This window comes from Paramisgurnus dabryanus, chromosome 20 (genome assembly GCF_030506205.2).
Source record: "Paramisgurnus dabryanus chromosome 20, PD_genome_1.1, whole genome shotgun sequence".
Taxonomy (NCBI): Eukaryota; Metazoa; Chordata; class Actinopteri; order Cypriniformes; family Cobitidae; genus Paramisgurnus; species Paramisgurnus dabryanus.
The window spans coordinates 13861715-13885278 of NC_133356.1; the positions used below are offsets into that span (position 1 = coordinate 13861715).

General features: G+C 38.0%; 3 protein-coding genes across 4 annotated transcripts in view; 1 reads left to right on the forward strand and 2 right to left on the reverse strand.

The window, feature by feature from the left end:
- Positions 1–13146, reverse strand: part of arhgap22a (Rho GTPase activating protein 22a) — a 33739-nt gene extending 20593 nt beyond the window's left edge. The window contains exons 1-3 of one of the 2 annotated variants that reach the window (XM_065296538.2): positions 13022–13146; positions 5217–5416; positions 1277–1364 (exon numbers count right to left, since the gene is read on the reverse strand). In XM_065296538.2, coding sequence (XP_065152610.1) covers positions 1277–1364; positions 5217–5416; positions 13022–13064 — 331 coding nt within the window. In that variant the 5' untranslated portion in view covers positions 13065–13146. Of the gene's footprint in view, positions 1–1276; positions 1365–5216; positions 5417–10522; positions 10665–13021 lie in introns of those variants that run through there. The other variant, XM_065296537.2, reaches the window with a different exon arrangement.
- A 1645-nt stretch (positions 13147–14791) lies between these two features.
- LOC135786923 (palmitoyltransferase ZDHHC13) lies at positions 14792–21431 on the reverse strand. Its single transcript, XM_065296541.1, has 10 exons — positions 21130–21431; positions 20476–20611; positions 20272–20382; positions 19265–19397; positions 18246–18424; positions 17917–17990; positions 17562–17724; positions 17376–17458; positions 17110–17300; positions 14792–16926 (listed from the first exon to the last, which is right to left on the reverse strand). Exons 1-10 carry the CDS (start codon positions 21239–21241, stop codon positions 16471–16473), a joined length of 1638 nt encoding a protein of 545 aa, XP_065152613.1. The 5' UTR covers positions 21242–21431; the 3' UTR covers positions 14792–16470.
- Positions 21432–22884: 1453 nt separating this feature from the next.
- Positions 22885–23564, forward strand: part of wdfy4 (WDFY family member 4) — a 58484-nt gene continuing 57804 nt past the window's right edge. The window contains exon 1 of the mRNA XM_065296545.2: positions 22885–22961. The gene's annotated coding sequence lies outside the window, so the exon portion shown is untranslated. The remainder of the gene's footprint in view (positions 22962–23564) is intronic.

The window sequence follows — 23564 nt, forward strand, 5'->3', positions numbered from 1 at the left end:
TGATTGGTTACATGTTTTTGATGTTGGAAACCAATGCAATTTTAAACCACAGTAATGAGACTGTCTCTAATTTAATGGAGAAAATACTCAGCAATGGTGTTGAATAACGAATTTACACATGGCTTGTCTTAAAGCACATTGAAAACACCAGATAGACATATAAACAACAATAAAAACCTGATTTTCTCTAAAAGAGGACTTTGACAAACGCTTCACCATGTGCAGTTATCTTCACATACCAATTATTGTGTTGGCCCTTTGTTCAATGGGGAATCCAACCAATTATTACAGTGGGGTCCAAAAGTCGACACCACTATTAAAATGAATCTTTGTTCTCTTCATTTTCTTCTCTAGTTTAATACAAACTAAATTGCATCTTCGGCATAACAAAAAAAGTTTATCTGATTATTAATGTAAATTTATGTGTGACAATTTTTCTTATTATTTAGTATTGTTTTAATGACAACATGCATTGATAGTACCTGTCTTCAAAAATAATTTGCAAATGTTTAAGAGAGCATCTTGTGTGCTTTAATAGAGGCCACAAAATCTAAACTTTAGCTTTAAATGGGACATATCATGAAAATCTGACTTTTTTCATGTTTAAATGCTATCATTGGGTCCCCACTGTGCTTCTATCAACCTAGAAAATGTGAAAAAGATCAACCCAGTAACTTAGTTTTGACAAACCATTCTCTGCAAGCATTTAAAAAAATATGTAATTTAAATTTGACTCCCCCTGTGATGTCAGAAGGGGATAATACTATATCTAACCAAGAAACTGCCATTTATTGCAGAGATCAGCTTATTTGTATTTTAAAGGACACACCCAAAATGGTACATTGGTGGTATTTTGAGCAAAAACTTCACATACTTACTCTGGAGACACCAAAGATTTATTTTACATCTTAAAAAAGTCCCCTGTGTGAAATGTCCCCTTTAGCGTGTCATATAATATTTATTATAAACCAGAACATATTTTAGTGCACATTTTAGTTTCGTCACAGTCCTAGCTACCCTTCGAGTCTCCTCTCAGAGGACAGCACATGCCCTCTAGTGATGAACATGAGTAATGTCTTTCATCAGTTTTAATATGCAAACCCTTTCTCTGAAACTCTGAGCACAGTACATTAGATGTTTGCTTGTTTTTCCAATAGCTCCATATAAGGATGACAAGTAAACAAAGTAAAGCAAGAGCGACTATAAAACAGCAACTGATGCCAAAAACCTGACTTGATCAGAATACAGAAGATTCAGCTATTTAACAGTCTCCTACCTGGAACAATCTCAAAGAGATGTCGTCCTGGTTCTTCAGGATTGGCTGTCAGCTCATTGACCTGACTGCCCTGCAACGGGATACAGCCCTGGAGGGGAAAAATGAGAAAACATTGAATTTAGACAGTGCTTTCAAGGTCATGTTTGCATGTAGTCATCTCTGTTTGAAACTTTTACGCTGTTTTATCTATTAAATCATTAGGAAATGAACAATGACTACACAGGATAACTGGATTTATGTTCCATTAAGCTTTTGTAATTTGATCATTGATTTATAGTAGTAAGCAGGACCTTAGGGATCTCACTTTAGGACAGATAAGACAGTGTGGAGTTATAGTTCCCTGCTGTGCATGGCCCTATTTTACGTTGTATTCAGCAATGCTGAGTCATACACAATTAAGCCCAACCACTGTCAAATCATAAATTATGCACCGGGCTCCTTTTTCTGAGCTTATCCTTTACTCCACTGGCCCAGTGTTAACACAGCAATGCTGCAGAATCTCATCTCTGCTATTCAGCTGTGGTTAAATGAAATTTCAGAGGGTATGTATTGAAGAGGGAAAAAGCTTATAGAGTTACCCACTCAAGTGCGAGCAGAGCACATTTCTGAGCGAAGATTGGATTAAAATGAGATAGAGGTGGGGCGGAGAAAGAGCAGGGCCACTACAAGAGTTTACAGGGAATAATAAGTCTCGAACGATGGATGAGCCAGGGTCGCCGGTACGCTGGGGAAAGTCATGCCGCAGTCAGCACAGTGAGGGTCTTAGGTCACCTGCTCTATATCTGCTAAATGCTTTGACTTACACTACAGCCAAAAGGCAGGGCGGGCTGTTAGCATATTAGTTTGTCAGGCTAACAGCATGCTGATGTCATCCTGGTAATGGAGACAGTGTATCATCCTGATAGAATCACAGATATCACTCTTGTAAACTTGCATACAAAATCCCAACATCTTTATACTGTATGCTATATGTATATGTTATACATAGTGAATGTTAATGTAAATTAACCAGTCCCCAAACTCGTTCTCTCATGTCTTGGGAATGCATTTGAATTCCTTTAGATTAGTTGGTAAAGCACTGTTAGGTTTTGGGTTCAACTCCCAGGCATGATACAAATGTGACCCTCAAATCCAGAGATTTGGAGCACCAAAATTTGATTTCAATCATTGATTTCACTTTAATTTTAATCTTTGACATGACCTTACTCATAAAGATATCAAGGTATATATTCAAATAAAGTGCTTCTTATTTAAATTGAATTATGTAGGATGATTTTATGTGGATGACAAATTTACACTTTGAAAGTCACTTTTGATCAAATTGACATATGCAGAGCATTCGTAGCTTATATGGGCTGCACATCCCTGATACTGTATATATTCACATACAGTGTTGTCCCGTCCACTGATACAGGTTGAGGTCTTCAATAAGATTGTTTGTATTTTGGGTTTAGGGGTGAACTTTAAAAGTCATTAGTTATCTTGCAATCAATGTTTATATCACTAAGATGAATGACATATTGATTTTTTTAGAGGTAAAGACATTGATCATACCTAAGACAAAAGTTCAAGGTCTTTTAGGATTTTTCTTCAATTTAATATACAGTGTCACTTTGTTTAGACACATGAGTGTCATATTTTGAAATGTGGATTAAAGGGATAGTTCAAACCAAAATTAAAAATTGCTTTTTATTTTCTCACCCTCAGGCCATCCGATATATTAGTGACATTTTTTCTTTAGTAGAACAATAAAGAAGATATTTTACAGAAACCACAGAGCTCTCTAAGTTATATAATGCAAGTCAACGAATCCGCCCTAAGTTCAAAAAGCAGAAAAATCCAATACATAAGTAAGTCAAACGACCCCTAGTGACTTTGTGAAGCCAATCAAACCAGGCTGTTTACACTTGGCATTAACATGCGTTTTCGTCGATCGGATCCCGACGTTAAACGGTGTTCAAAACGTTTTGAACGCGTCCACTTTCGACCACTTTCAACCACATCCAGAGATAGTAGAAACCACTTTCGATTGGATCGCTTTGGAGTTGCGGAACGCAAATGTGGTTGAATGTGTTCGAACAGCCACACGCGACCGCCTTCTCTCCGCCCATTTATCTAATCTGAGGTATTAAACACAAGTTTTACGTCTTTTTTTGACTTCTGGCGTGAACATACGGTGAACAGCGCTATTTTTAGCCTTTCTGATAAAACTACTGCGGTTGTTCTCTTCGTTTTGAAAGCGTGAAAGTTGCGCGATCCTATTTCATCAATTGCGCTGAAAATTCCAGTAGCGCCTCACTGCAGAACACGACATCCAGGGGGCGGGGTTGGATTTAGATCCAGGGGCGGAGCTGGATCCCGATCCAGAGATCCCATTGGTCGCCAGTTTTACCACAAGACACATCATACACGTGTTGCTGCGTTACCATTTCCGCATTAAGTCGTAACTAAATTAAGTTATTATTTTGACATAAAAACTAACTTTACTTATGACTACAATAAAAGTAGTGCCTTTAGGGTGAAATGTAAGTTTTTTGCTATAATGTTTTGGAGTAAAACATTTCGGGTAAGCCTACTATGAGTAATCTTACCACATGCAGTTTAAGACCTATTAATGGATACAGTATAAATATGCATAATTATTAAAATATATAGGCTATGGCATGTTATTTAGAAATTAATAAACTGAATGTTTATCTTGTATGGACTTTGAACTTGTTTTAACGAGTCTTTGCTCACAGCCATTAGGAAACAGGTTTCCCTCGTAGATGGTTTACTTTTTGTTATTTGCTAATAAAAGATATCAAATAAATTTGTTTTTATATTTACTCGTATAGGAATAGCTGTGTTATAAGTGGGATAATGTCAAAATAAATCCCTTCAATGATATCAAACTGTCGGGAACGTGTTCGTACCTCTCCTTACACCTAACTGTGATACTTTCTAAATTATGAATCTCTCTCAACTATATTATTAATCAAACGTACACTTAAATTGATAAGAGCAAACGTTGGCGACCACAGGTTGCAACTAATTGCGGGCTGCAACAACGCAAATATACTGGTTCATTTGGCGGAACAAAGTATATAAAGTGGGAGGAGTTGGATCTAGATCCAACCCCGCCCCCTGGATTTTGTGTTCCGCAGTGAGGACCATCTCGAAAATTCAGAGAAAGCTCCAACATATAAACGTACAAACACTGTGCAGCATGTATACTTGCTAAACAAGCAGCGGACTCCGACATAATATTAGTTTGCCCACCGTCTCAAAGGACCGTCCCCTCACAGTATTCAGGACAGAAGCGGTCAAAAGTGGACAAAAGAGACGGATTTAAATACCAGGTGTAAACCTAATGTGTCTCTCTCGTCCACTTGTGATCCGCTCAATGAAAACACATCTTAATAGTGTAAACAGCCCCTTAGTCTTGTGGCCTTAATTGCACATGCTTGCTTAGTCTAAGAGCCCATAAGGTGTCCCATCTGTAAATAGCCGAAGGTCAATTTACCAACCACTAAACACTAAGAAGAGGATTGGCTCATGTTTAGCAGAGGCTGTGCATTAACACTAATAATGTTTTAAATAACGATCAATTTTTGGGCAAAAAAAAAAAGATTGATTGGCTTCACAAGACGTACATCACCAGGAGTTGTGGGGATTACTTTTGTTTTACATATATCAGCTTTTTGTTTACTTCATGCATTATATGAATTACAGAGAGCACTGCTTTTCTGCAAAATATCTTCTTTATTGATCTACTGAAGAAATAATGCCAGCAACATATCGGATGGCCTGGGGTTGAGTAAATAAACAGCAAATTTTCATTTCGGGGTGAACTATTCCTTTAATTAAAACAAACATATATGATAGTATTCGTATTTTATTTTATAGCCTACTTAGGTTGCTCAGTGATTTTGTTTCCTTATTGTATATAACCCTGTACCTGTGGTTTGGTTTCCTCTTCATCCTTGTAAAAGTAGAGCTGGTCAGTTCTGAGTACGAACCATCGCAGCTGCCAGTTCTTCATGATACTTCGTTGTTTTTTAAGCCAGCCGGTCTTCAGCGCCCTCTCCTGAAGACCAGGGGACGACGGCCTGCTGGACCCGCGGGAGAGCTCGCCCATGACCATGCTCTTAGACCTGGCTGTTTAAAGTAAACAAACACACATGGAAACAAATTAAAGTCTTATATTAAATGTTTTCTCGCTTTGTGAAACCACAGAAAATGTGATATTAACCACCTAGCCAAACTTGTATGATTAAAAACACGCCTAATAAATAAAATAAGGTATGAAATTCTTTGAAAAACAGGCAAGTTCCTCTACTCTTTAACGCTGGGGCGTGTCCGCGGTCGCCGGTGAGACCACGCCCACTCGCGGGAAAGCTGACGGGCTCTCTCAACTTTTAAATAGGAGGGGCAACCTTCCGATCTCTTTGATGAAGCCAATACGGAAGTGATTTAAACTGCAATTCATCGACTGGCCGCTAGAGGCTGGCTCCAAAAAGTAGTATATTCCCATAGACCTCCATGTTAAAATGGCCAACTTTACAGTAGAAAATGATATGTTTACAGCCTGGTACAAATTTTTTTTTGGTCTGTATAGCTAATTTTGCCCTCCATGACAACTGTGAGGGAGGTGAATTTTTTTGTAACTCATCCGTTTAAATTATATTAAGCATAAAAGTTCTGCATAATTAAGGGCGTGGCCACTTGAGTGACGGTTGAACAGCCACTGCTGTCACTAGAATCGAGCTAGACGGGCGTGGTTTCAGCAACCAGTCACCTCAGCTTCACCCACGTCCTGCCTTTATACCCATTTTCGGATATTCGCGAGTGATGCGTGGTGACGAGCGGCCAAGATGGCGACGGCAGGCACCGTCTACTTTAAGCTTCAAAAACGATCTTCAGAAACCTATGGGTGACATCACGAACACTACATCCATCTTTTTTTACAGTCTATGGTTACAACCTAAATGCATGCTCGCATGGATGACTGGATATGTTAGGGGCGTGGCCATGCTCAGTGCCTCCAGTGCATCATCGAGCTACCAGTTTTAGCCCCGCCCATAGAACGCACAGAAATGCAGTACTACAATAGTTCACAGTTTTTGTAACATGTTTCAGCAATGCATTTCTAACAATTATAGTGTGCTTACGAACAGTTCTCTGAAATGACTTTACACAGACTTTAAGTACTTGAAATTACACTCATTTTGCAAGCCTGTGAATCAGCTATAGTTGGGACAAGTAAGTACACGGATTGCAAATAAAACGCATACAGTATACTGTACTTGATGTGTTCAGCAATACTGGCAATTTCCCCACCGCAACAGAAGGCAAGATGCAGCATGCATGTCCTATGCTAGACAGGCTGTTCAGTGTAAGCAGAGTAATGATGCAAAAGCCTATTTCTTTTGGCAATGCTTCTCCATGAATTGAATTCTTCCATGTTGGCCGTGGACAACCACAAACCACAGTAAAGTGGATCAGGGCAGCTGTTTGGGAGGTACTAAATGTCCCATGTAAAGACCAGTGTCACAAGCAGCTGCATTATAGCAGTCCGGAAAGGAAAAAAAATCAATCCTGTGTTTCCTGAGAGCAGCAGGAGGGCTGTAAACATGAGCGTGCACTCACAGCTTTCCTTTGTATTGATGTGATCAGTATTTTTTATGGACTTTTTCTGCCCCCCCTTGTCCCACTTCTCTATTTGCCAAGTCATGTGTGATGTTTTTTTTTTAAGTCTTTACCTATAATTGCCACATCAACGTATATTTTATGTGCCTTTAATACTGTCATACAACATTAAGATCAAAATATTTAAAGACTCTGTCTTTTTATATATATTAAAATCACTCATATTACAACACAGGCATATTTCAAAGGTGTAAATGGAGCTGCATTACAGTAATGGCACAGCCATTGTGCTCCGCCTATCAGAGTAAGAGCTGCAAATGCTGTTTCACTGTGATTCAATCACTGTAAGTAATGGAAGGCTCATCAGTGTTAATGTGCACCTCAAAGCCTCACGGGGAGAGACAGAGAAAGAGTGTACAAATGGAAAGAAGAGGACTCAGTCCTTTGAACACAGTGGGTCTCCAGGGACATACAGAATAATGTTCCTCCTTACCCATAAACCAACCAGTCGACTCTCAATAACATGCAGGTTGGGAGGGGTAGCATCAGAATTTTTCTCCAGCAGTGACAAGTTGACATAGGATGCCAAAATTTAGCATTACTGCACATACTGTTTAGATATTGTCATGCCAAAATAATTTTTTACATTTTAATTTTTGGAAAACATAAGACATAAACATAAAGGATTAGTCAATTTTCTTAAAAAGAAAAATCCAGATAATTTACTAACCACCATATCATCCAAAATGTTGATGTCTTTCTTTGTTCAGACGAGAAGAAATTATGTTTTTTGAGAAAAACATTCCAGGATTTTTCTCATTTTAATGGACTTTAATGGAGCCCAATACTTAACCTTTTTAATGCAGTTTAAAATTGCAGTTTCAAAGGACTCTAAACGATCCCAAACGAGGCATAATTAAGGGTCTTATAGCGAAACGATTGTCATTTTTAGTAAGAAAAAAAAAAAACTTCTCGTCTTCCTCCGGTCTTGTGACACGCCAGCGCGACCTCACGTAATACATCATCACATCAAGAGGTCACAGATGACGTATCGAAACTACGCCCCAGTGTTTACAAGTGTGGAGAAAAAGGACCGTTCCCACGTTGTTGTATTTGGAATGATACTAATTAATGTCTTTGTGTCAGTTTATTGTTTAAAATGGTCCGCAAATGTGCGTTTCATATATCTAACACGTGACCTTTCGACGTCATTACGCAATTACGTGAGGTCGCGCTGACTCAAGGAAGAAGCCGGAGGAAGAAGAGAAGTTGTGGTTTAAAAGTGCATATTTTTTATTTTTCTTGCCAAAAATGACAATCGTTACGCTAGATAAAACCCTTATGCCTCGTTTGGGATCGTTTAGAGTCCTTTGAAGCTGCGTTGAAACTGCCATTTTAAACTTCATTAAAACTGTTAAGTATTGGGGTCCATTAAAGTCCATTAAAATGAGAAAATTCCTGGAATGTTTTCCTCAAAAAACATAATTTCTTCTTGACTGAACAAAGAAAGACATCAACATTTTGGATGACATGGTGGTGAGTAAGTTATCTGGATTTTTTTAAGTAAATGGACTAATCCTTTAAGAGAAAATAAGAGGTGAAACATGCAAACTATTTCATAATTAATTAAAACAGAAACTTAGCTAAGAACATAATTCTCCAAAGCACCAACATCCAGTGCATGATATATCACACAAAATATGTATCCCCAGCTGTAACTGGGTCTGTATCATTTTACAAATTACAACCTTCCACCTAAAGGGTTCACATATTGTATCTGTACCTTATGTTATATACGAGGACCTTTTTAAAGGGTACTGCCTCAGTTACAATACAATTATTCTAATGTTGTGTCAATTTTATGTTGTTTCACCAGGCCTCTGCTGATTCCTGTCCCTAATTCACAATCTAAAAATACTTATAGGCTAATAGTCCCATATTTTATCCAAAATCATTTTACAATGATAGATACTCAAATATTGTCTGACGGTTCCTTAAATACCCTTTCTGAGCTCTGCTGCTGAATGTGAACATAATGTGAATTAAAAATTAATTTCAACTATTAATCTATGCCTGTAATGATGAGACGACTTAAAATAGCCTCGTAATAAAGAGAATCAGATTAATGGTTTGGGACAGAGCATGTCAATGTATACGAGGACACCTTAAGTTTGACATATTAACAAATTATCATGAATCTAGTAAAGCTTTTGGTTGATTTGGATTGTTCCTATTTGTAAAAGCAAGTCGAAAATCATTATCATAACACCAAAGACGTGAATTCCACTCTATTAAGTTTCTTTAGCATGCATAAAAAAATGTAATATTCCTAAATATCTAAAAATGTATGTTTTTCTACTGTTCAACAAATCAACAAATTTGCGTTTGAAAAAGTATTGAACTGTATAAAGGACCACACACATGATCCTAAAATAATTTGTCACACCTAAAGCAATAACAGGCAAAACTTTCTTAAACTGTGTGGCAGCGTGTAAATTAGACTCAGCAGTATATCTGTGAGCCTTCTCTGCTGTGATGTGTGCTATAGTGGCTTAAAACACGATGAACTCAATCACCCCCCATTAAAAGTGCCACAATCCATATGCAGGGTGACAAACGCGGAGGCCGGCAAACAGACAATGTGCTTCAAATGCACATGGCTTTATGTTACACAGCAGGATAAAAATCAATTTACAAAAAGCCTTTTACATGCAGAAAGACTGTGAGATTGCTGAAGCTGATTTGCCTCTATTCTCGATTCAGGTGGGGCATATTTAAAACAACCGTGCAATATCAGTACAACCTTAATAATAATATTGCAGTTTATTAGTCTTAATGGTCATTTTTTGAGCTGCAACTACAATCTATTACTTATACTCTATGCGCGTATAGCATTCATATATTCTGAATATACAGTATACCCCAATAGTACAAGTGCAAGCTTTTCCCCATGCAGGTGGAACTGTTTGACATTCAGGCGTTATGATTTATTACACCTATAAGTCCCTGAATATACGTGCCGAAACTAAAATTCATCACGGACCAAGAATAGAACCAGCACAGTTCACATCCTGAGGTGCATTGAAATCAAATGATCACACCCATATTGGCGTTTCTGCATTACATACAATATGATAAACCAAAGAGAAATCACCCTGTAAAACATGTAGTCTAATTGGTAAAGCATTGCACTACCAACGCAAAGGTCATTGGTTATTATATACTGATATTAATGTACAGTGTAGACTGAATGCACTGTAAGTTGCTTTGGATAGAAGTGTTTGAAGTGTAAGGTAATAAAGGAGACCCTAAATTCTTTACTTCCTGTTTAAAGTAAACACATATAGACCACTTACTGTATATCCCTTAACCACTCTAATCAAACTGAAAGATGTTACTAAGCAACCGCCCAGTGTTGCATCACCGCCACAGAGGCTTGGACATACACTGTCCACAACACCCCATCACTACAGGATGCTATGATATCAGCAGACAGACATCCTGCATCACCAGCTGAGCGAGAGCCGGTAGGTGCAGCTGAACTAACAGAAAAGGATGAGAGAGGTTGACTGATGCATAATGCAGCTTTGCAGAGAAATTTTAGAAAGTGCTTACCTCTCCTCGTCTGTCTAATCTTGGGGCTCAGCATAGTGTTCATAGCTGGATAACACTGTCCTCCATCCACATGTTGGGATCTTCACTCTACTCTCTTCCCAAGCCTCGCCCTGTTGCACCTCTTCCGCCTGCTCTGGACAGCATCTCCCTCCCTCCCTCTCTCTCTATGTCTCTCTCTCTCCCTTTCATGTCCCACTGGCCCACTGCACCGAGCGGCAGGATTCCTGGTGCCCCTCCCATCCTTATTATGCAGAGGCAGCTGGAAGAGAGAGACGTCTCGCACACGCTTAGATCCACCCTTACCCCAATGCATTATTCATCCCAGACCACCCAAATTAATTCCAACGTGGACCTGCCATTAAAGGCCTGGATGATTACTCTCAATAATTCAGTGAAGCAGAAACAGAAGGTCTTATGCTCCCCTTTCCCCAGCCTAATTGGCTCTTTAGTCTGGTAAATGTGTTTACATGTGCTTGTGTGCATCTCTCTCTCTTTGCTATCTGTCTACTGTATGTTTGACTCTAAATAATCTGACTTTCAAACTAATTATAAAACAGTTAGTTGCTATTTATTACTTTCCATTTTGATTATGAATTTATGAACATCTCAAAATGTCAAAACACACCCAAACCCAACGTCGGACTGATGTCAAATCCCAACGTCGGCCTAATGTCAAATGCCAACGTCGTACTGATGTCAAATGCCAACGTCATACTGACGTCAAAACACAACATCGTACTGATGTCAAAACACAACGTCGGCCTGACATCAAAATCCAACATCGGCCTTATGTCAAATCCACATCGGCCTAACGTCACATGCCAACGTCATACTGACGTCAAAACACAACATTGTACTGACATCAAAACACAACGTCGGCTTGACATCAAAATCCAATGTTGGCCTGACGTCAAATCCCAACGTCGGCCTAATGTCAAATACTAACGTCTTATTGACGTCAAATGCCAACGTCATACTGACGTCAAAACACAAAGTCAGCTTGACGTCAACATCCAAGGTCAGCCTGAAGTCAAATCCCAACATCGGCCTAACATCAAATGCCAACGTCATACTGACGTCAAAACACTTCGTCAGCTTGACATCAAAATCTAACATCGGCCTTATGTCAAATCCCAAATCGGCTTGACATGAAAATCCAACATCGGCCTTATATCAAATCCCACATCGGCCTAACGTCAAATGCTAGCGTCATACTGATGTCAAAACACAACATTGTACTGACATTAAAACACAATGTCGGCTTGACATCAAAAGCCAACGTCGGCTTGACATCAAAATCCAACGTCGGCCTGACGTCAAATCCCAACGTCTGCCTAATGTCAAATGCTAACGTTGTATTGACATCAAATGCCAACGTCATACTGACGTCAAAACAGAAAGTCAGCTTGACGTCAAAATCCAACTTTGGCCTGAAGTCAAATCCCGACGTCCGCCTAACATCAAATGCTAACGTCATACTGACGTCAAAACACAAAGTCAGCTTGACGTCAAAACACAAAGTCAGCTTGACGTCAAAACACAAAGTCAGCTTGATGTCAAATCACAAGTCAGCTTGACGTCAAAATCCAACCTCGGCCTGAAGTCAAATCCCAACGTCATACTGACGTCAAAACACAAAGTCAGCTTGACGTCAAAATCCAACGTCGGCCTGAAGTCATATCCCAACGTCGGCCTAACATCAAATGCCAACGTCATACTGATGTCAAAACACAACATTGTACTGACGTCAAAACAAAACGTCGGCTTTACGTCAAAATCCAACATCGGCTTGACATCAAAATCCAATGTCGGTCTGACATCAAATCCCAACGTCAGCCTAAAGTCAAATGCCAACGTCATACTGACTTCAAAACCCAACGTCGGCTTGGCGTCAAAACCCGACTGATGTCAAATCCCAGCATTGGCCTATCTTCAATTGCCAACGTCGTACTGAAGTCAAATGCCAACGTCGTACTGACGTCAAAACACAACGTCAGCTTGACGTCAAAATCCAACGTCGGCCTGATGTCAAATCCCAATGTCGGCCTGATGTCAAATCCCAACATTGGTCTAATGTCAAATGCCAGCGTCATACTGACATCAAAACACAATGTTGGCTTTATGGCAAAAACCTACGTCAGATTGACGCCAAAACCCAACGTCGGACTGATGTCAAAACCTACCTGACAAGGCGGGGCCCCAGGAGAAAGCCTGTAGGACGCCTCGGCCCTGATCCCAGCAACTCTAAACATTACATCTGTGTGTATGCTAAAAAAATATATATTAAAATGTAACACATGATATTAAACATAGAACAGGATTAAGTTATAAACAATGTGGCATTTGAGGAGCTGAAGTATTTCTGAAGTGGCTAATATGTAAATCATATAATGTACGTGTCACCCTAAACACAGTTTGTGATCGAACAGAAAAAAATATTTGATTTACTATTATATACATATAAAATTATTTAAAAAATGTAAAAAGTCACATAATTACCCCAAAGCCCCCATCGGCTCCTTGGCAGCAAACATTTACTCATTAGGTTTTCCTTATAGGATCTACCATCTTCATGTCAGTAAAATTTTACTAACTGCCTGAAGTCTCAGTATGTTGAAGAAAAATCAGTTCAACAATGTAATATTAAGCGAGAGACACCCACTCGATGTCTGGAGGAACTTGGGAGGAGAATGATTTTGTCAAGTCAGAATTAAATGCACAAAACGAATCCGCAAAAGCCACATCCTAAAGAAAATGTGGTCATATCATCAAAAATGTCAAGAGTTTATCTCATGACCCAATGACGCAGTAATTTGCCTCTTGCCTAAACACTGTGTGAGGTCAGGATTTTTACATTTAAAATCTATGTGTTTAACTGCAGTTAGTTCATATGTGTAAAATGCTCATATGTGTAAAATGAAGTAAGTGGGTTGATTCAGAGACATATCTACGGAAACGATGACTAGTGATGCAGAAGTGAAAACAGAAGTGTGGCAATGTGGAAGTGTTTATTATTTTGTCCATATATGACAGTGAGTCAAATATTGTCCTAGACTAGTGGTTCTTGTGCAATACTTAAATATAATCAAATGTTATATATAAAGAAATCTTAAAGTATTATCCAGTCCCCCCACCACCACTACACATTTTGGATGTTCCTTCTTTCAATAAACACACCTTATCAGCTCTTTAGTAGCAAACCATAAGACCAGAACTGGGTGTGTCCTATAAGGGTGACATACAAAATGTGCAGAATTGAGCAGTACTGATATAAAGACACTGAATATGGACTGATGCAATGAAGAAAAGGTTTTAAATAATGACAGCTGTTGTGTCCAAAGCTGTGATTCACTTTATGTGCTCCTGTATACTGCCCTCCAAAAGCTAACTGCAGTAATACGCAAACACTGAAACTGAGAAAAATGCCCTTAAAGTTTTTACACCAGCCAGTCAAACATGTTACTGCAAATTTGGCACACACGTATCTCTGAAATGGGACAAAATTGAACCAGGAGACTTTGTCACAAGACACAACAGATCTCACAAAGCCCATTTCAACCCTTAACTTAATTCTGACCAAATGTGTAGTTACTGCGCTTTGGCTTTGTAGGGCAGTATAGCTCACTGGTAGAGCGTTAGCAAGGCAAAAGTTCATGGGTTCGAACACACATACTGATAAAAAAAATTTATGTCATATAGTTTACTGTAAGTCACTTTGGATAAAAGCATCTGCCAAATGCATAAATGTATAGCACTGACTAAAGGCACTTAAAAACGATGCTATTACTGCAAAGAGAATCCAAATCCAATTTTGTTTTCATGATCATCCACTTAAATTTCCATTGACATGTGAGGACTGAATTGAGCCCTGGACTTGAATTTCCTATAAATAACCTTTATTATGATGAGTTAAATGTGTTTTCTCTGCAGACCTATGTTACCAAAGCACTTTATTCACTGCCGTAATATTATTCTGCAGATTCCTCACTGTATGGTACTGCTGCAGCAAAGATCAATGAAAAATTAGCAGCAGATGAAACAGGCCAGGCAGATGATTAATGATAGACAACCATTTTAAGTCAGGACTGGGACTGCAGCATTGTAATGTAGACAGAGCAGCCAAAAAAAAGAAGCAGACCCAAGCATTCCTACTGCATTAATTGAACATTTCATTAGTGTAAGTAAAATTGTGGCTAAGAATATTTTTTTGTAAATGTAAACAAAATATCTGAATGTATACAGAAAGGCTTTTATTTCAAAATTTCCAATTTAAAAATAAATAGTACCGACAACAACACAGATACAATTATAACATTCAAGTATTACAGATAACCCAATACATATAATTTATAATAAAACTACAAGTACAAAAATGGGTTGAACATCAGTAGAGACTATTGAAGGGGACATTTCACAATACTTTAAGATGTAAAATAAATCTTTGGTGTCTCCAGAGTACATATGTGAAGTTGTAGCTCAAAATATCATATAGATAATTTATTATAACTTTAAAAATAGCCACTTTGTATAAATGGCAGTGCCGTGGTTGGAAAGTGCAGATTAAGGGGCGGTATTATCCCCTTCTGACATCACAAGAGGAGCCAAATTTCAACGACCTATTTTTTCACATGCTTGCAAAGAATGGTTTAATGCTTTTTCACATTTTCCAGGTTGATAGAAACACTGGAGACCCAATAATAGCACTTAAACATGGAAAAAGTCAGATTTTCATGATATGTCCCCTTTAAATGTTAAATAATTAATTTTAACTATAAGCTATGTGTGGCATTATTACTATAGACAATCATTTAAATAAACAAACACATACACTCAGTATAAATACACATAGAGAGTCGCTTTTTGTTACCTCCGTGTCGAACCAACCTTATACAAAAGACAGTGCTGTATAGAGCAATGGTGGCATGGAATTCTCTTCCGCAGTTTTTGATTTTGGGAATGAATGCAATGAATTTTCGTAAAAGATTAAGACTTTATCTGTTTACATTAGAATAATTGTTATTATTTATATTTGTTGCTTTTCTGATATGAATGGTTAAAGAGTAGTGGTAGTATTGCTGTAACTGTGTATTGTGAGAATGAATAATGTAGAGCTGTTGTTGTTTTTGTTTGTTTTTATTTTTATTTTTAGTATGTAGTTGTATTGTTATGTATTAATGTGTGCACTCCATTTTTGTCTGTATAATATATGGTTTTATGTTATAAGAATATATAAATTTTTGGTTGTTGAAGTCTATAGACCCCAGGAAGAATAGCTGCTGCCTTTGCAGCAGCTAATGGGGATCTTAATAAACAAACAAACATAATGGTGCTAAATAGCACTAGAAGTGGTTCATAGGGTGCTATAGCACTACTTGCGGTCCTACATAAGCCGCATTCGGACGACTTAGTTCTGCTACTAATTTACAGGAACAAGTACTAGGACACTTTTTCGAAAACTAAATATTTCCCCAGTATGATTTTCCTATATGTAAAACCATAAGTGGTGCTACAGACTGTTTCAGCAGTCACAACATAAACAAACGACTTTCGTGGAACAAAAGTTTACCTTGTTTATGAAATGTTAACTACCGATCGGCTGCCAACCTCCCTTCACATTTGTTATTTTCGACAAGGTGTTTGTTCCAGAGTTCAGGTTAGCCACTAGCCAGCCCATCAAACAAACAAAAACCGGAAGTTAAGCTCCGTTCAGACCCGTAACCGCGACAACGCCCATGCGTTCGATGAAACCGTCTATAAGACCACTTATGATTCTACATAGCACCATATTGTTCTGTATAGGTGCTGCTATATAGCAGTTAAAATGGTTCCTCTATGAATATCGAATGCATGTCACAGATGCTGTCAACCTTAACATAAAAAGCAACCTAAAATACAAAGAAGAAAAGGGGAACTGTTTCTTTGTAATTAAAATCTTCACATTAAAATCTCTATATGTTAAAAGACTGAAAATGCAGTTGACTTCTTTTCCCCTCGAGCAGAAAAGAAATCAAAGTCGCCAAGCGTTGTCTTTTAGAAGGCCTCTTATGGTTGTACTTAAAGTAGGTGGTTGTTCCCATTGAAATGGCATCAAGTTGTTCACCTAGCAACCAGCTCACCCAGATCATCGAGAGGACGTTGAGAAGGGTCAACAGTATGACCCAGGCTTCTCTCGCAGCTGCAGACCGCCAATCATATCGCTGCAGGACTGAGAGCTTCAGATGAAGGTAGTGCCCACTACTGAAGATGAAGAGCAGGTGGCCCATTATCAGGACCATGAGGAAAAAAATAAATATGCGGTGGTTGTCCCGCCCCACACACTGATTGATAAAGAGACAGTGGTGGTCGTAGTCCTTGATGCACACGTCACACAAACGGCAGTGTTTGCAGTTGTCCACTTGGATCAGCTGAAAGCACAATTTTTGTGTTTGAAAAACAATGGCAAAGCAATTGGTAGTCTCTTTAACTGAGAATCATCAAAAGATTAAACCAGAGCAAACTCAGGGGCCTGCAGACAAATTTGTCATGCAAATATGTAATTTATGTCAAAATACATCAGCCAACAAACATATGAGTAATGAAGTGCTCACCTCACAGTAAATACAGAATATGTCTGGGCTTTGGTTGGCTTCCAGTAAGTCTCCTACGCTGGAAAACCGGGCATCAATCTCACCCTTATTTAGCTGTCCTGGGTTCTGGTATAGAACTTTCCAAAAAAGTCCAATGAGCACAAAGAAATGGACAATCGTAATGTGTAACAGGGTGTGAGCTGGCCACAAACGTAAGCAGTTAAGGACTCAACATCAATTATAAAAGTGTTTTTAAACCAATGATGTAAGCAATATGCAAAGGATATTAGGTAAAACTTTATAGAAAAAGCAAGCCAAAGAATGAATTATCCCCGCTGTTAGTGTTCCAAGGTAAATGGGGTTTGGTAACCTACAAAAAAGGAACATCATTTAGCGACATCACTGTATTTGAAATTGTATTGATATTAGCAACACAATCTCCACGTACATGTATTAAATGATACCTATCTCACCTTTGAAAGCTGCTCAGTCTGTGGTATTGTGAGAGCATGACCTTTGCCATAAAGGGAAACATCAGCGCAGAGAAAATGGCACCATATTCACCCAGAGCTGCAGAGATTATGAGAGCCGTCGCCACACTGAGAGACGGCAACATCAGCATCCAGTAGTACATCACTGCAAAACAGCCAATGAATATCGTTATACAGTAATAAAAAGACAACAAAGCACAGGGTTCCTGTATAGCTCAGTGCATTGCATTTGCAGAGCAAACGGTCATAAAAATGTTTGTAATGCACGGTAAGTCTCTATGGATAAAAGTGTCTGGCAAATGCAAAAATATAAAATATATATAAATAAATATAATACCATATGAATCTTTAGGTTTCAGATCCTTTGGTCGTTTGCTGAACTGCGTCAACATCCTGGAGAGTTGCTGATGTCTGCATGAGTATTAGAAAGAAGACATGCGATGCATAAAATATCACTGTGTTTTAAATTGATAAATTTAATTATTCCATTATATTCCAGAACCACATAGAAATAAAAAAATTATATCAGTGTAGAGAAACGTTTGTGATTTATAACTGTTTGCATGCCAAAACATCCTGTATGTATAAATATCCTATTCTGTAACAATTTATAATAATACCCTTGAGAACTACAGCCTTTATATTTTCCATTGATTCTCGACAGACCTAAAAGTATTTCCCCGATTACAGAGATCTAGTGGTGTGAGGCCAGTATGATTTTTCATGTGTAAAATGTGGAGTCCAGCAGTCTTCATCAGTATCCAGCACACCTCAATCATGCCTTTCTCTGCAGCCACGTGAAGCGCTGTTGCCCCCCTGTGGTCAACTGCATCGGGTGTACATCTCTGGTAAAATATTTAGATAAACAAAAAGCTATGATTTCAGACTGTGCAGTCTATAGAAATAGAAAGTCAAGCTTTAATTCTTTTGCGAGCTTAATAAGGTGTGGAAGCCATTAAATGTAATCTCAGTCTGCCTTATTTTAAAATTGAGATAACCTAAACTAAGAATAACATTAGTCTGAGTAATACAGTTTTCGGAGTAGTATTAGTGACTTTGATTACTTATGCTTTGCATATTATAAATGTATATTTTAAAAACATAGATTACCACTGTCAATTTGATACTCTACATCTATGTCTACGAATTCTAGAAATTCATATTTAAAGGGGACATATCATGAAAATCTGACTTTTCCCATTATTAAGTGCTATAATTGAGTCCCCAGTGACTCTATCTACCTAGAAAATGTGAAAAAGATCAACCCAGTAACTTAGTTTTGGTAAATCATTTTTTGCAAGCATGTGAAAAAATAGGTCAATAAAATGTGGCTCCCCCTGTGATGTCAGAAGGGGATAATACCACCACTTAATCTTCACTATACAACCACAACACTGCCATTTAGTGCAGAGATCAGCTTATTTGCATTTTAAAGGACACACCCAAAACAGCTAATTTTTGCTCACACCTACAAGGTGGCAATTTTAACATGCTATAAATTATCCATATGGTATTTTGAGCTACAACTTCACATACGTACTCTGGAGACACCAAAGATTTATTGTACATCTTACAAAAGTCTTGTGAAATGCCCCTTTTAACACTTTTAGCCCAGTGCGTATTTACTGCCACTTTACCCATTTGAAAAAGTTGAAGGCAAATGTATGTAAAGTAAAAGAGCTTACCTGTGATCTCAGGAGATACCGGACAACGTCAACATTTCCTGTGGAAGCTGCCAAATGAAGTGGAGTGACCTGATAATAATCTGCATCTGAGAAACTAAACACTCCAGTCTCCCACAGGTAGTGGATGGCAATACTGACAGGAAAAAGAATAAATTCTTGACAATATTCTGAAGTATGAAATAAACAACAAAACCAAACAATTGCAGTGTTGTAATTCGCCTACTTTTTTGTGCACTAAAAGTATGTACTCATTTTGTGAGGGAAAAGTACATTTGTGACCCTGTCTGTAAAATCCTGGTTAAAGTCTCATAATCTAATGATGAAATTAGGAGCATAAAGTTTGATTTTATTCATTGGTTCAAATTTATTTCAATCTTTGTCATTGTCTTACTCAGTCAATATTAAAGATATCAAGATTATATTTTCACATAATGTTCGTTATGTAGGATGATTTTATGTAAAAAAACAGTAAATCACAAAATAATGACTTTTGCTGGGTTTTCACAGACTGTGTCACATTTAAGTGTGTAGCAAAAGACTATGCAAGTAATGAGACATACATAACCTAACTTGGATACAATGTGAATTGAATGATTCTTTTTCACCATCCTTGTTTTCTGCTTTTAAAGGAACACACTTTTTGGGACTTAAGTTTATTAATCTTATCCCCCAGAGTTAGATAAGTCTGTTCATGCCTTTTTCATATCTGTGCGTGCCGTAACTCTGCCTGACGCACCCACCACTAGCCTAGATTAGCACAAAGACCGGAAGTAAATGGCTCCAGCTAGCTTACTGCTCCCAGTTAGTGACAAAATAACGCCAACATTTTCCTATGTTATATGTTATAAGCTAGGCTAGCGGTGGGTGCGTCAGCAGAGTTTCGGGACACACAGAGATGTTAATGGTATGTATGGACTTATGTAACTCTGGGGGATACGGTGAATAAGCTGAAGTCCCAAAAAGTCAGCGTGTTCCTTTAAAGCACTTGACTGTTCAGGGTTACTTACACACTTCCACCACTGACGGCATGAAGAAGAGATGTCTTCCCTTGCTCATCTACCAGCTTTAAATCGATGCCATGCTGCATCATTTTGTGCATGATATAGATATTGCCATTTCTGTTGTTATAACACAGAACAGTAAGGCCTGAGCACTCTTTTAGCACTTTAATATGACTATTATGATTTGAGAAGCAATGATCTTAATAGTACCTGCAAGCGAAGTGAAAAGGAGTCTGTCCTGCATCGCATGGGATGTTTGGATCAGCACCATTGTTTAGCAGAAGCTCAACCATCGGTCTGTTTCCATGGAGGGCAGCAAAGTGGAGGGCTGTAAAACCTCCCCAACCTGGGACAACAAAAAACTTCAACACACCTTACATTGCCAACCAAACACAAATGGCATAGATCTGCATTTGAGCCTAGTTATTCTCAGTTCTGGTAAAAGGCTTTTTACAACTAACCAACAGCTGAAGGTAAGTAAGAGCATCAATAAGCATTCAAAGGTTGTTTACAAAACAAATTTCCTATCAATGTCTTTGACAACCTGCAAACACAATGGGACATAAAAGTTAAACATCTGTCATAAACAACCTATATGCACTTCACTGGGAAAAAGCAGTCGAGGAAAGCAGAAACGAGTGCATTAAAACGTATCGCACCTGGGTCTTTCCTTTAATCGATAAGAGTAACGCTACCCATTAACGTTAATATATAATCAAGAAAACGATGAGTGGGTGAAAGAATGGAGAAAAACTCTTACACAGAAAGAATTCCTTTGAACAAAAAAATTGATGTTAACAGATGGCCACTGCCAGGTTCACTATGGTTTACAAGCTCATCTAGTACAAAGCACAATTCACTCACCTCTTTGCTTCAAGAGTCCCCGATCCTGCTGTAATAACTGGGATACTCGATCGATTTCACCGCGTTGAATCGATTCAAATATACAACTTCCTGCAGCAGCCGCAGGCAGCATTTCGCCACCGTGTTTACGCCTGTGTTTATGTTACGCCTACGTCCTACTAGAGAATGGGCAGTTGTGATGTCAAAAATAAATTTGTTTTCTATTTACTTCCACTATAATGATCGTTCCGTTACATGAATATTTCAATAATCCGATAAGAGCGAATCGGAAACATGCCAACCTAAAGTAGTGATTTGTGTAAACTCCGCCTCTGGAAGTGGATTGGGTTCGTGCTCAACCAATAAACCGGCCGGAGAGAATGGTAAGGATAAAATATTCCTCGAGGGGGCGCCTTGCGGCCCGGAAGCTTAAACTCCTAAACAAGCTGCATTCAAATGTGGTGTTTTTGTTTCAACTGTGAATATTTGTAGATTACAAATTTACTATTTTAAAGTATATTGAAATACACATATTTTACTGCCAAGTGTAATGCAAATAAAAAATCTGCAGATTAGTTAAACAACTGATACCATGTCTGTAAGCAAAAACAACTGTGATTGGTCTATCCCGACCATCGCGGGGAAAAGTAACCAGTTACGTTTTAGAACGTCAAACCTCCTATGAGCAGAAAGAAAACGTAACTTAGAGGTATTTGGACCTGTTATATCAATTAAGAGGTAATTTTCGTACTGCTTTACCTTGCCTTCTTTTGCACTTTAGCTAACCTTTCTGCCTATTTGTAGTGATGGCCAAATGAAGCGTTTCGAAGCATTATTGCTTTCCGATACAATTGTGCCGAAAATGGTTCATTACTCGAAGCTTCATTCAAACAGAAAATGCACACCACCATCTGCTGGTGAAGTAAATGTAATGCAACAAAGCTGACAATGCGAGTAGGCTAATGTCCCTGCCCCATTTTGGCTGTCAGAGCTTTGACACTGTGTTCATGTTTCAAACCCTCAATAAAACATTGAGCCTGAGATGTGTTTGTGTGTGAATATTTAGCTGTAGGATACAGCACTCTACAACTTACTAACTGGGCATTTATGCATTTAAAAATGTATTTATAATGTGGCAGAGGGCAACTGGACAGGGCTTGGACAATGTGGAGGAGGGTATTCATTAAATGTTGTGGTTTTTATTCAGAAATATAATTTTATATTAATTATAATACATGTTTATATTTTTAATAATTTTATAATATAGCCTAACGTTAGGCTATACATTTGGTGATGTGGGCGATGTTTTTTTTTTTTTTTACAAATTCACCAGCTTTGGAGAATATTCTCTCGCATGAAACAGATGATGCTGGAGTACACAAAATTGTTTAGAAAGCTTTTCTATGGTTTGGCTTCACTTGCGTGAAAAATAAAGCCGCCAAGTTTCAAACCTGTCAACGCCGGATTGGGCTGTCAAAGCATGTCGTGTGGTTCACTAGAGAAATGAACCAGTGTGTTTGCTTCAGACGTCGTATTTCACGTGACTAGTGACGTAACGATACAAGCTCCGAAACAGTGGTTCATTGCGAGGACTTTTCGAGTCTGAAGCAAGCATCGAAGCTTCGGTGTCAGACGTAACATCACTACCTATTTGCTCTGTTTGTTTTCGCGGCACGTGACTTCAGCCAAGTAAAACTAGAAACCGAGCATACATTACCACTCGTTAGCCACAAACTAAAAATAGTTTATAATAAATATTTATGCTAAGTTATCGAAACACTTACTTTAAGATCAACGTAAGACCAATTTTTGTCCGTTCAATGTTTAGCTTAAATTACTTCTAACTGTTCAAGGTAAGAAAGTGCGTGTGTAACTTATTTTGATTTTTTGAACTCACTATATATGCAAGTAACTAAAAAAAAAAACACAAGAAAAACTTAAAACAAGAATAAAATTTGCTTGGAGAATGTTTGAAATACATCCTTTTCTTCTTGTGTTCGCGGTTTATTAGCAGCTTCCGACTCACTTTGATGCATCTATATAACTCGTATAAAAAATGTAAATCCATTTACCCTAAATATATAAGATGATCTATAAGATACATAAGATGAACTATAAGATACATATACATTGTTCGAGTATTTCAATGTAATTGAATGAATGTAATCCTATTATTTTAAAATGTTCAATTTGTATCCTTGTTGCGAGGTGTGATATTTGTGCTATTTAAAATCATCACATGGTGTCGCACTTGCTCTGAAAGTCTCAACGCAACTGAAGGACAAGACTTTCAAAAGCCTTTAATATTTTAATTATTTATGTTTCCTTTTTGTTATAGTGTATATTTGTTATATTTCTTGTTTATGCATTATAATGTTATAATGAATTGAATTGAATTAATGTGACTTGACATATTTAAAACATTTTAGAGCCTGCTTAAGCCCTATTGATACACT